This window comes from Lepidothrix coronata, unplaced genomic scaffold (assembly GCF_001604755.1).
Source record: "Lepidothrix coronata isolate B3197 unplaced genomic scaffold, Lepidothrix_coronata-1.0 Scaffold71, whole genome shotgun sequence".
Taxonomy (NCBI): domain Eukaryota; kingdom Metazoa; phylum Chordata; class Aves; order Passeriformes; family Pipridae; genus Lepidothrix; species Lepidothrix coronata.
The window spans coordinates 5,431,753-5,445,440 of record NW_016690251.1 but is presented as its reverse complement, the minus strand read 5'-3'; the positions used below and the strand labels follow the sequence as shown (position 1 = coordinate 5,445,440).

The following is a 13,688-nucleotide window of genomic DNA, read 5'->3' as shown; positions in this document are numbered from 1 at the left end:
TCTTATCTGAGATATTGTCTGAAATATTAAGTATTTTTCTCCTTATTTGCTGTTTCTGTTGAAAAAACAATGTATCTCAGAGGGTTGTAACTCCCATGTCTTCCCTCCCTTCCATCATTCACATTGTTCACAGTTGTGAAAACTTGTTTTCCAAGTAGTTAATACTAAAGAAGACCTTCAAGTGTAATGCTGTCAAGCTGAACACAGAAAAAGGTGAAGCTCATGACCAGAAAAGCAGTAACTTCTGAGTGGGTTTCTTATCAGTGCACTGCAGAGGTGCAGCGTGATTTAGAACTAGTTTTTCACCTTAATTCATGAATAAGACCAGTATTTTTCATAGGTAAGTTATGTATGAAAAACTGGGTATTTTATTATTTCCTTTTTTCCCTTTTAAGTTTTTAAAAGCTTGATACATGGTAGCGTTGGATCAAGGCACACACAAGACTGGCCAAAGGGCGTACAAAGCACTTTGGTTCTTTAGTTGAAGAAACAGAGTGATTATGGCAACAAAGAGTGGCTTGGGGTTTAAACATGAAATAGCTCATAGTCCAGCAGGAAGGCAGAAAGAAATACAGATTTATCAAGGATATTTCTGGAAAACTGTGACAGTAATGGGCAGTATTCCTGACTGTAAAGGCAGTGTACTGGACACAGACCTGTATATGCTTTGGAAGAGCTGCATTCCCCAGCTGTCTGCTCACCTTTGGGACTACAGTTTTTGAGACCTTGCTTATATTGCCTTGGTTTATATCCTGCTCTCTCTTCTGGTGAAACTGCACTTTCAGCCCTTTTTCTGTTCAAAGCAGTTTCAAAGTGTTGTCTCTCTCCCTGTCCTTTTCTCCCAAATGCCTGTGAGCATCCATCACTATTGTCTCTGTAATACACAGACCATTTTGATAACCAAAACTCTATCCCTAAACTCTATCTACCCCCTTGGTTTGTAGAGCCTAGCACTCTTTCTTTTTTCCTTTTTTTTTTTTTAAAAAAATTCCTTGTTAGGAATTCGATTGTTTTCTTCTAGGGATCAATTTTTTTCTTAACACGTGTCAAAAGCTTCAGTCTCATGCGTGTCATCGATTGGATTATTTGCTTTTAAATTGGATTTCACCATTGTTGAATGGATATATCCAGACAGCTGATATTGCCCATTACTACACACATTTTTGTTTATTGAATATTGTCGTGGTTTACAGATTTAATAGACCCAACATTGAAAGTTCTGTGAGTTTTTGCAACCACTTCTTGATCTTCCTGATTTGCCAGGTTCAACATTATTTTATTGATACCAAAGTGAAAAATGGCCTGTGCTTACACTTACAAGGATCTCAGATGAATGTTCTGACTGCTCAACACGGCAAGAAAATTCACTTTCACAGTCAACAAGTCATCTTACTCAGTAGAACACAAAAGTTAAATGGTCTGTAACTTCAATATTAGCAAGGAAAATACAGTACAAATTACTAAAAAATACTAAAATATAGAATTGTGGTCAGGTATCCCCACTACATTAATCGCAGCAGTAGCCTGAAATTTGAAACTTTTAATAAAAAGTTCTTAAATATAAATTATATGGCAAATGTACAGTACATTGCTTTGTCAGTCTTTTAATCCAGTGTTTTGCAGTAGAACAGCAACTGTTAAGTCAGTCTTTTCTCGTTTTTCTTTAAAAAACAAAACAAACCCAAAAAAACCAACAAAACCCAAAGCAGTCTTTCGTGTCCCCCTCAGTATCATGAGTGTGAGTGATCTGAATCTGGAATACCACTGTCTCTGTAGCTCCTGTTACTACTGCTTTCACTGTGGCTGTTCTTGTACAGGTTCATGCCGTTGGGCGGGAAAATGGTGTGTATTACAAACTCCTCCTTGGACACTTGGTCGTTGGTTATCGGTATCATCTGGAAAGAAGTCTCCCTGATTTCCAGGATGGAGTTGTCCTTCTTGGTTCCCGCTTCGGCGTAGTCGTCCTTTCTCCGGCGTCCCTTGCTGTAGGCGCAGTTCCGGGAGAACAGGGAGCCGTTCCTGTGCACGTACCAGCACACCAGGGCCAGCAGCGCGATGGCCACCAGCGCCACCGCGCCGCCGATGATGGCGGCCAGGGGCAGGCTGGAGTTTTTGTAGGGTTCTTTCTCCTGCTCCCGGTTGAGGGTGGTGGTGGGGTTGTACATCTTGAGAGGAGCCGTCTCGGTCTCGATGCACTCGGGCGTTTCGTCGGAGAGATAGATGTTGCTGGTTTCCATGGGAACCATGCACACACGGTACGGCGATTCCGGCTCCAGAGCCGTCAGCAAATAGTCGCTTCTGTCGCCCGTAACTATGGTCTCAGTTATAGATCCAAAGGCAGGGCTGTGGCCCATCTTGAGCCAGCTCAGTCTCAGAGCAGTCATTGGCAGTGCAACTTTCCAGGAGATGTGGATGGTCTCTGTGCTGACGGATTTCACAAAGATGGTGATGATTTTGCGTACCGGGCTCGCTGTGGTTCTGTAGTTTTTATTTAGGTTGGGAGTCTTGATGTCGGGTTGTTTGGTCACAGACACCGGCCAGTGGCCCTGGGCCGGGTACAGCGTGTTCGGGACCGCGGTGGTGATTTGGATGGTGCTGATCACACCGTCGTCCTTACAATCAAACAGCTCCGCGCTGAGGTCCTTGATGGCCATCCCGCGCACTTTTTCGGGTGCCTGGCACATCAGTCCACGCACGTTCACTTTTAGAGGCAATGACTGCAACCAGTCCCGCACCCACTTCATTTTGCACCCGCAGTGCCAAGGGTTGTTGCGAAGGAAGAGCTGGGTGATGTTGTCCAGGTCATCAAAGACACCCTGAGGTAAATTGCTGAGATTGTTGTTGGACATGTCCAGTCGGTACAGCTGCCGTAAGTAAGAGAAAGCATTGGGTGGCACACGGTTGATGTGGTTCTCTTGGAGATAAAGCTTCCTTAGGTTTGTTCCCGGCAAATTTACCGGCGCCGCTGTGAGGGAATTGCGGACCAGCGACAGCTCTGTGAGATTGACTAGGTTCATGAAGACTTTGTCTCCCAGTCCATGATTGTTTAGAAGATTTCCGTCTAAAACAAGGCGTTTTAGATTTGTAAGGTCTTGAAGGGACAGCTCAGAAATCGTGGAAATACGATTATCATCCAAGCGTAGCTCTTCTATGGTTTTAGGCAAACCCCAGGGGATGGTGCTGAGGTGATTTCGAGAGAGGAAAAGAAGTCTGAGATAGATGTTGTCCCGGAAAGCTCCGTCCTCGATGCTAACGGCAGAAACTGAATTATCATCCAAATGCAGTTCTTCCAGATAAGGAATTTTGGAAAGTGAATCATAAGTAATGGTCCTTATGTTATTCTCCTGCAAATGCAGTTCCTTAACATACTTAGGGAGGTTAGTGGGGAATTCATCTAGGCTGTTGTGGTATAAATATATTCTTTCCACCCTAAGCAAGTTCTTCAGTTCTGAAGGAATCCCAGCATTATTTATTTGATTGTTCTGAAGGAAGAGGGTGGTTGCATCCTCTGGGATTCCTGTAGGAATAGACGTCAAATCGCGATCATTACAATATATGAAACCCACATCACAGCGACAAACTGAAGGGCATGGCTTGGCACTAACAGAACAAGGTGCCATGTCAAGTAACAGCCCTATTTTAGTCCAAACTAGGAAGATGCTCCAGGTTACACTAATCATGGTCAGGAATGATGAGATTTGTATACAGTTCTGATCTTCAACAAATCTAAAAAAACCAAACAAACAAAATTATCCAGATCATCAGTGAAGAAACTGCAATGAAAATTCAACTTCAACATTATAGAAGATATCTGAAACACACGCATTAAACCGAAATTCAAGCTCATAGACACATTTTGCTTTCTTTTCCTTACATCAATAATTCTGCCACATCTTGTACTAATACAATTAACTTAATAGGTTATTCTGCAAAGTGACTGAAAATAATACAATTGAGTATGTCTGATCTGTGAGTTGTTTTGCTTAAGCAAGAAGGCTCTTTATAAGGATTCCTTCACATTTCATGCATACAATCTTTGTTCACAGATACCAGATAAGTACAGAGTTAAAGTCACACCAGAGTTCAAGTAAATCATTCTATATCTGAAAGATAAGAAGTAATTCCTAAGCCAGCTAACTACCCCAGGAGCCCTTAAGTGAACTGTAAAACCCTTACCAAACCCACAAGTCAGCGGTAGTTATTTTGGAGGTCCAAAAATAGCCCTAATGGCAAAGCCTGATGTGCAGACAAATAAGGAGGGGCCAGTAAAGACCTTTTCCCAAGGCCTCCCGAGTACTCCACACCACATTGTGCAACTCCCAAACACTGTGGCCTCCTTTGCTTGGTGTTCAAGCAGGAGTGTTTCGAAAGGTGAGTGTCACAACTGGTAGAGCTATGGCTCTCTAGTTGACTGGATGAAGGATTTCATTACATGCTCAATTTCATGTTTAAATATTTGTCATTCTCAAAAGTCTTCTTTACTAAGCAGCACGCTAATAAGAGACTATTTGGCGGGTTTAACCACGTTTTCCCATCTTATTAGTAGCATAATATAAATTAACTCTTGAGACTGAGACTGTACTTTGCATTAGTAGTATGTTTGTACACTGAGCTCAGGTAATTAGCATTTTTATAGCTTTTAAGACAACATAATTCAATTACCATTGTAATTAGGGTTGTGAGAACTCCTGCAAGATGACCTGTGCATTAAGCAGTGTCATGACCTTTCCTCTTGCGGGTTCATATATTAATTGAACTTTATTCTCCGAGGCACGAAAAGGAAAATAAATGAATATTGATCCTACCGTATTTAAAGGTACGAGTAAGTTTTGTGCTTGAGGATATCCAATAAAGGAATGTCTTTCTCTCCAGTCACTCTCAGGGTTTACTCCATGGAGCAGTTTTGTCCTTGGAGGTGTTTACTCAGATGGTCCCTGTTGGTGGTGTGTGTTCCCTGGCTCCTGGCACGGCGCTCAATGAGCATTCCAACCAAGATTTATCATGGTACATAAGCACACCAGGCCAGGGCGTAGAAAAGCTTCAGCTTCCCTCTATGTGTGTCCTCATGTAAAGTCTGTGAATGAAGAGCCCCTTTTGTTTGGTTTAATGCCTTTAGCAGGAGTTACTTCCTTTGTAACTCTTACAAACTCTTCTGTGCAGCAGAGTAGTCGGAGGAGGCGACTTCAGCACCCCGTGATGGAAACCATTCATTATGCTGAGGCTGGAGGGATGGCAGCCTCTTCAGGAGGTCAGGGAAGGGTCCTTTTTCCTATCCAGAACCATCCAAGTATGACTTTTGTACAGTAGCTACATCCCAATACATCCACACCTCTTTGGGAGAACCATTTTCTGACTCTTGTATTTTAACGCTTCCTCCAGATTTGTAATGTAGGAAAGAATTCCTTCTCGTGCTGCAGGAAGGCAAGTTACTTCTACCACAGAAACATTAGATGGTCTTCTTCATTTGAAAAAAAAAAAACAAAACCAAACATACAAAAACTGTTTCCTTCCCAGAAAACTCCCCTTGGAAAGCTTTCCTCGAACTCTTTAATTTCCTGCAAAATTAAAAACAAAAAAATTGGAATTAATAACAACTAGACACGGTGGACACTAGAATTAAGAGCTGCATACCCTGAACATGTGACTTGCACACCTTGCTGTCCCAAAACATTGGTATTTCCACAAAATACACAGAGCTCTTTCAGGAAACATTTTGCTGCTTAGTCTCATGTTATGCTGGAACTATATTTTCCCTTGTTTCAGTAGGAAAATAAAGGCAGAGAGTAACAAAATATTTGGAAATGATGTTTCCTACCTGATGACCAGTGATGCCTCCTGGGAGGAGGCCGAAATGGTTGCTTGCTTTGTGCTCCTGGTAAATAGAGAGAGATGATGATGATCCTCTCCTTGGTTTCAAAAGTAAAGGGAGCTAATTACTGTTCAGTAGGGCCTGGCTGAAAGGGGACATGTTTTTGCTAAAATACTGTTTGAATATTTCCCATTTTGCACCATGCTGATTTTGAGCTGGGGACTAGCCAGGCATCTGCATCAGCTCTTTGGCAACAGAAATACATATGTGGGTTTAGTCTGTAAAATTTCAGAAAATAAGAAAAACATTATCTCTTTTGTTTGATTGTGTTTCTTAAAGAACTCTAATTATTTTTAACTGGGATTTTTAACTTGGGCTACTCCATATCACTACTGCAGAAAGTATCCAGTGAGATAGCAGTCTGTGTCCCCCAAGAGCCTGCAGGTAGCATGTTTGAAACAGAAGTGGTTAAATCTGAAATTTAAAAAAAAAAAAAAAATCCCTGATGTTTCCTTGCTTCTCCCTTTCGTGACTGCATGTCTGTCCAAAGCACAATCCTTGGAAATGCTCGTCAGGAGCAGCGTGCTGAGTAAGCCTTGCTTAGCTGCTCTTCCTGGGAGCAAAACTAGAGCAGCTTCTGGTCCTTCATAAAATATTCAACCCAAACACAAACAACCCCAAACTCAATTTTTAAAACTGCCTTTTGCGATTTGTGGCAGGTCCATCATGCAAACGGATCAGTCGCTGCTCCTGCAGCAACAGGAAATGTGCAGTGATACAAAATCACTGAAGTAGAAATTATGCTGCTCTTTTTCACAGCAAAAACATTAACATAATTTAAAAAACAAAAGCCCCCCGTTCCAGGGACGGTGTAAGTGCCCAGCGAGGGAATGGAGAAGCCTTTTCTCTGCTGCTGCAGCTCCCCTGAGCTTTGTTTTCTGCACCCTGTTTTCAGCCAGTTGTGCAATGAAAATAGGAGCTCAGAACGAGAGACCCCCGCTGTGGCATAAATATTTTAACATATGCTTTATCCAAGGCAAAACCTCAATCTGTGTGGCCACATTTTAGACTAGAAGGGAATGCATGTTTATTGGTAACTTATGTAATTTGGGTAAATTATATAATCATTACAAAATGGAACAAAAAGCTCTGTATTCTTCCAGGGTCCAGTTTTCTTGGGCTGTATTACTGAAGTGTTTGGGGAGAGAAGTCCAGGCCCTATTCCTGAAACTTTGAAATAAACAGCTGCAGGGAAAAAAAAAAGGTATCTCTTAGGAACTAACGTGAAGTCGTGACAGAAGGTATTTTCTGGAAGGGCACTGTGAAGTAGGAATATAAATTCCTTAAATAGGCCTTTGAAGGCTACAGTAACTTTTAAGTACTTAAAATCATAAATTTCCTTTAGAACTCTGAGCTGTAAAAAACTTGTTAGTATTAAGTAAAAGGTTGGCTCCAGTATGCATACATTACATAGATCCATGCACACACAGAAAGTAAGTTCATTTGTTTTACCTTTCTAGCACATAAACTGTTTCCTCTGTGCTCCATTTGATAGTCATCTCTTCATTTATTGCCACTATTATAATAGCAGTAATGTGGAGGATTAAAATGAAAGCACTAAAGCTCATTAAGTTCCTGGAATTTTTTTCATCCCTCCTCTCAAAATTACATGAAAACAAGGGAGAGAAAAAAAGAAAAGGTCTCTTTGGAGAAGACGACACTGTTTCAAAAATGTGGATTAAGACTATACCCCCCACTCCCTTTTCTAAACTTAGAATAGTTTTCTCCAGGTCTTGATTGTTTGATATCTTGCACTTCCCTTTTATAGCTCGAGCCGTAGCTGAAAACAATGTTTTTGCATATCAAAGGCTCCAGTGATCTGTCTACAGAGAAGAAGGGAATCCTGCTGCCATGCTCCAACTTTCCCCTTCTTGAGCTGTCTCTAAATATTCCCTGACACCAAGTCATTATAGCTGATCCGGCGGGATGAAAAGAAAAGTGACCCCCACTGGTACAGACACTGTGTCCAGGTTTCTGCAACATCAGACTGGGAGGCTTCATGGACACATGGTTTTGAAAGGAGCCATTACTTTTGAACAGAGCAGGTTTTAGAAAGTCTGGGCTAAAATCAATTTTTAAATGCAAAAATCACCATTCTTTTTTTTTTTTTTTGGTAATGTCAGAACAGCAGCTTTTCTTTGCTTATCTTTATGATGAGTTGAATGTTTTCCTGAACTTTGCTGAACCACATGGTTCAATTACTTTTCCTGGGACTGTGAAAGCAAGGGAATTACTAGAGATAGTGGTAATGTGTGAGCCTTGCACGTGGACTTATCGCCTTGGCACAGCCAAGCAGGGGGGCATCTCATTTTAAAATGTTCAAAGTAATTTGTGCTAGACAAGAAAAACGTACCTAAGAAGAACACTGCATTTATACTGAGGTCTGGAGCCCAGCTGCACTCCCTGTCCTGTAGGCAGGCAATGGCATAACAAAATAAATAGTTTTGGTATACTTGAGAAGTTGAGATTTCTTTTCCTAAATATGATGTCAAAGATACCTTTTCTTTCCCAGCTGAGATAAAACGAGAATAAAATCAAGACCCGCCTCAGTCGAGGTCACACAATGCTTATTTGAATTTCTAATCTACCTCTGTGTTCTCCAGCAGGAACTCTGGTAGTTCAGTGGCTCCTTTCTGACCGTCAAAGTAACAGAGGGAAGGGGAACCCCTCAGTATTTTTTAGGTTATAAATGACAAAAATATAATTAAAAGTCACCACTAGAATATACATACTTGATAAGCCAAACAATTTGCTTAATCAGTGCACTTCTATTCCAGAGTCGCCTCTGTATTTGTTTAGAATCTGAAATGTATCAGAAACACAAAATGTGCTTATTTTTTCAAATACTTGTGAAGTCTCGCTACTGCTTCAATGCCAGTTGTGCTTGCAAAGGTCATGCTGCTGCTTAAACAGCTCCACCAACTTGTTTTCTTTTTGAAAAGAAGTTCCACAGTGCTAATCCAGACTTAAAACAATGCCCATACTTTGTTTTCTTTAAGTGTATTACTCAGGGTTAGTTGACAGTGACAGCAAAATGCTTTCTAAGCACCCTGTCTAGGAGCTGCAATTTCCACGATCATCATATTTCAGGAAGGTGCCCCAGTCTTTTGTTTGGTGCTGGGCAAGCAGAAGGTCCTCTAGCTGTCTTTCCAAGGGGTAAAGAATGCAGAGGAGTTTGTTAAAGTGAGAGTGAGCCCTGCAGTCAGGTTGTGTCTCTGCCTGTTGGTGAAATTTGGTTAATTGTTTTTTGTTTTTTTTTTTTTTTTTTCCTGTTGGAGAAGGTTTTATTTCCTTGCAAAAAATCTGCTCCCCTCTCTTGTGCAGTAGGAATATAACACTGCTTTTGTCTTCTGAGGTCTAACTCAAGTGTCTTAAAAAATGCAAATTTTTATGTGATCTTCCCTCAAACGCAAGTGAATCTGACTTAGGAATGGATCCTGAGTAAAAGCTTGACTCCACGCCTAAGATCAGCCAAACCAGTATTTGCTGTAAAGGATGGAAATGACCTAAGAGCGGTTCCCTTCTGAAGTTTACTTCTAAAACCTTGCCCAGTTTTGAAGATGCTGGGTTGAAAAGACCCAGACTATTCCTCTATTCCTACTCACCCTCTTGTTTTGACTACTCTGCTGCTGCAAAGGTTGTGTGTTAGAAAAGCACTTTGAGGGGGAGTCTTTTGCAATGGCTTTCTGTTTTGTGTTTTAGTGCTCTTTGAGTTTAGTCAATTATGGCTTCTAGGTTTTCTTTTGAGAGCTGCTGCTGAGGTAACTCGCCCAGGCTTTAAATAAAAGAATAGAGAACAAATGCTGCCATTGTTTCAAGGGGAAAAAAAAAATCTATTTTCCCCCCTCTTGACAAGTTTAGGTAGAATTATACCTGATAGGGAGTTCCTGGCACAGAACCCCAGACGTGTAAAAATGTTACTCAAACACTGGATAAAGTTTCACTAGTTTTGTTTCTTTCCCCTTTAAAACAGCTGTTTGCTCATCTCCCGAATTATCAATTTGCTCCTCAAAAAATTAGGAAAAAATGTTTGGATTCTTACAGCTCATGAAAGGCAGAGCAGAGAGTTAGTGATGATATAATATATTTACTGAACACTCTTCCAGATTCCTGCCCTGAGTGGTGTTTGCCTGCTCATTAAAAATAAATGCAAGCAATCACATATTAATTCTTCTGTGCATTCCTGTGCTTTGAAGTGATGAAGGGAAAAAAAAAAAAAACTTGAGGGCTAACTAGCCATTAGCATCCATGTTTCCTGCTGGAAGGAGACAAAGATGGCCATCTCCCAGCTGAAGCCACTTCAAATAACTGCAGTGCAAAGTTCCTCAACTCCAGCAGTTGCTTGGATTAGTCACCGATCCTTACACAATATCTGACAACTTCCAGCTACTAGTGACAGAGAAAAAAATGAAAAGAAAGAAAAAAAAAAATCCCAACAAGCCAGAAACTCATCCTTATTTTGTTCTTGCTGTAAAGTGTATCCACTTTATTTCTGGAGATTAAAGCTCGCTGCGAGTTTACTACAGAGTTTTTTGCCCACTGGGGGGTGGTACATGCTACAAAACCTGTGCTTTTTAAGAGCCACAAGTCAGATGTTTTTTGCTGCTGTCCAGTTTTCTCTGCTTTAATTACAACAAAGTCTCCCGTTGAGAAAAACAGAGGCGGCCTCCAAAGGAGGGAATTAAAAAAAAAAAAAAAAGAAGAAATCACTCTTTCACAGAGTTTACAGAATTTCCCATGCTGATTGTATTAACTGCAGTATTTATCTGGTTGTTCTCCAGTTAAAATGGTATAAATGTACCAGAAAAAAAAAGAGAAAGAGAATTAGCATTTTAAATATATGCCAAGGGCTGTCACTGTTTCTGGTGTATCGGAGGAGCACAGAAGGCAGGAAAAAATACAGCTTTTAGAAGTGATTAAATGTGGATGGCAAAATAGAGAAGCTTGATAGCAGCATGAATAGAAGGATTAGAATAACCTCAGTATATTTTAAGATAATTGGCTTTCTGTAAATCCAGGTATGCCTTTTGTTTATGAAATATTTGAAACCCGATCTTAAAGAGGGCTGTATTGTATGGTTTTGGAATAAATTAAAGGAAACTTGAGGGTGGGTTTTCTTTTGAGGGAGGGAAGGGCACTGGAACCTCTCAAGTATGACCTAATGTGTGGCATATATTGACAAGGAAAACACATACTGATCTTTCTGTTTTATAGCAAATAATTCTTTTCTTTGTACACTTGAATTGACAAATGCATTTTTCAGTCTAATTCAGAGAAATGTTCATTAAGACGCTGTATCCCCAGGCAATAGATAGTGAGCATAATTGATGCTTCTATCTTTTTGGGCAGTATATTTTAGACAAGAAAATTGGGGTCAGGATAATGAACTGTTTTTTAAAAGTCTGAACATTTTCAGCCTCTTCCTTCTATGCAGAGAAAAAGTATAAACGATTTATATGGAAATGCAGAACGTGAATCTTCTTTTTTTTTTTCCTCTAAGAGGCAATGAGAAAACGCATTCAGCTGCATCCGTGCTCTTTCACAGGATTTAAGATTTAATTGTAAAGTAATTCTGCATTTTGGTGTGAATCTGGTGCAGAAAATACTCCACTGTACTCTGTGAACTGGCCAGAACTGATCCCTTGCAGAAGGGGAGCGACTTGCCTTCAGCTTAAATTAACAACCCGTCGCTAAGAGCATTCCCCGAATTAGTTAATCACAGACACTGGTCCTGGCGTTTGCAACACTCCTCTCGCAACTTTGCCTGGATGTGCCAGGGTTGAGCTCAAACCCCTTTGCGGTCAGAGAGATTAAAATTGAGGCGACCTCAAAGAGCAGGGCTGAGCCAGAGAGGCAGCTGTCTGTGCAAGAGCTGAGCTTTTATTCACCGAGGGGATGAGCTTGGAAACGGAGCAGCAACCAAAAAAAAAAAAAAAAACCAACCCAACCAACCCCAAAATCACAAAGCTGTGCCTGGATGCTGAGAGCTATGGCAGATGCTGGGAAGCAGGACGGCTGCGCTGGGAAATGCAGGGATACTCGGGCTTCGCCTGAGCAACTAAGTTGCAGCTCCTAATTGCGTTCGAGGAAACGGGTTAAAACAAAGGTTCTGACACATCCAGCAGTCGCGAAATGGTTTTTGGGGTCAGAATCACGTAGAGATGATTCGTGCACAGGAGTGAGAGGCGAACTATTTATTTGCGAGCCATCTATAAACGAAATTTGCTGCGCTCCTACGAGGGCAGGCAACCACTTAATACACCGAAAACAGCTGAAAAGTTGATTAAAACTAGGCGAGGACCTACGGAACGGCAGGGGGATTACCAGCCGGCTCTCTTTCCCGCAGAAAGTGGGGCGTCGGGGCGGGAATCGGGGCCTGTTGCATTCATTCTTCCAGTGCAACCATTTTGTTGCCCATCTCCTCGCCCGCAGACTTTGTGGTGCGGGGGGGGACAGCGCTGCGCAGGGGCTTTTTTCTTTTCCTTTTTTTTTTTTTTTTTTCTCCTAAACAGATGCATCACGCAGGGAGGGATGCATGGAAGGAGGGATGGAAGGGGAAGTTTCCATGCCGGGGGAGAGATGCGGGGCGCAGGCAGGAGGCTTCCCCCGTCCATCCGCGCTGCACCGCGGGGGTCCCGCAGCGCGGGGAGCCGGCGCTGCCCTGGGGGTCCCCCCGCGGGGGGCGCGTTTGCGGCGGCTCCTTCTCCCGGGGGCGGCGCGGGCACCGCACCCGCGGCTCGGGGAGCGCCCCAGAAAGGTGCGGGCAGAGCCTCCGCGGGTCCTGCGCGCCCCGCCGGGAGGGCGGCCGGGCTCTCCCACCGCAGCGCTGGGAAGCGGCCGGTGGGATGCGGGAGCATCGCCTCACCGTCCCGCCGCATCCTCCCTCCTCCCTCCTCCTCTGCAACCCGCGCAGCTCTCGCGGAGGGGGGAAAAAAGCGGTGATCCCGCGCTTACCTGCGGACGGGGCGCAGTCGAGGGGCGATGCGGGCGGCGGCGGTGCCGCGCTGGGGTGTGTGCTGGGAGCGGGTCCCGGGCGGGCGCTGGAGCGGCGCGGGCGCTGCGCTGTTGGCGGGGCGGCCGCGGACGGAGCCGGGCGCGCGCCCCTCAAGTCGCGGCGGCGGAGCCGCGGGGGCGGGGCCGCGCGTCACGGGGGGGCGGGGCCGCCGGCTGGGGGGGCGGGGTCGAGGCGGGGAGGGGAGGGGAGCGGGGCCGCCGCCAGGGGGCGCGACAGGCGGCGGCACGGCCGGGCCGAGGCGGGGGGGGGCGGGCAGGGCGCCTGAGGGGCGCGGGGGCTCGGGGCAGGGTTCGTTCTTTGCCCTTCGCTAAGTTTTATTTTCACCCCCTTTTTAATTTTTTCCCCTCTTCTTTTCGTGGTGGTGGTGCCGCCGTTGGCCGTGGCGGGAGCGGGGCGGCGCCCCTTCATCCCCTCCCCGGTTCGTCCCCCGGCGCCCGTTTCAGTGCCCGGCGTTGGCCTTGGACAGGTGACCCCCGGTTCGCCTCGTCCCCCCTGCCCTCCCCCGGGCTTTGGGTCCACGGACCGCTGCAGCTCACGAGTTGAAAAATATTGAGAAATAAATAACTAAAAATAAATAAATAAATAAAATAATTAAATGTAAATAAATTCGTGCGTTCCCTCAGCCCCCGTAGTCCGATGGCGGGGAGTGTTTTCTCTCCTCCCGCATCCTGCCCATGAGGTGTTGCAGGTGGTGGCTTTGGGATGTGGAAGTTTTCCCGGGGCGTTTGATCCCGTTTGGGATCAGCGAGTGGATAAGAGCTGCCTGGTTCCGTGCTCAGCCTGGGACGGCACTTGCCAGGACAT

The 13,688-nt window shown here is 44.1% G+C and overlaps 2 protein-coding genes across 6 annotated transcripts in view; one reads left to right on the top strand and one right to left on the bottom strand.

Moving 5' to 3' along the window:
* Window positions 1–13,688, top strand: part of MACROD2 (MACRO domain containing 2) — an 840,118-nt gene that overhangs the window by 91,667 nt on the left and 734,763 nt on the right. The window lies entirely within an intron of this gene.
* FLRT3 (fibronectin leucine rich transmembrane protein 3) lies at window positions 986–12,913 on the bottom strand. Of its 3 annotated transcripts, XM_017818850.1 has the most exons (3): window positions 12,824–12,913; window positions 4,806–5,555; window positions 986–3,726 (listed from the first exon to the last, which is right to left on the bottom strand). In XM_017818850.1, exon 3 carries the CDS (start codon window positions 3,678–3,680, stop codon window positions 1,731–1,733), a length of 1,950 nt encoding a protein of 649 aa, XP_017674339.1. In that variant the 5' UTR covers window positions 3,681–3,726; window positions 4,806–5,555; window positions 12,824–12,913; the 3' UTR covers window positions 986–1,730. The 3 variants fall into 3 exon arrangements, with proteins under 3 accessions (XP_017674339.1, XP_017674340.1, XP_017674341.1); XM_017818851.1 differs by lacking the exon at window positions 12,824–12,913 and having other exon boundaries at window positions 4,806–5,686; XM_017818852.1 differs by lacking the exons at window positions 4,806–5,555; window positions 12,824–12,913 and adding an exon at window positions 4,663–4,799.

What these genes read in the sequence shown, in the direction of transcription:
- FLRT3 (XM_017818850.1), bottom strand. Translation starts at nt 3,680, where the DNA reads ATGATTAGTGTAACCTGGAGCATCTTCCTAGTTTGGACTAAAATAGGG.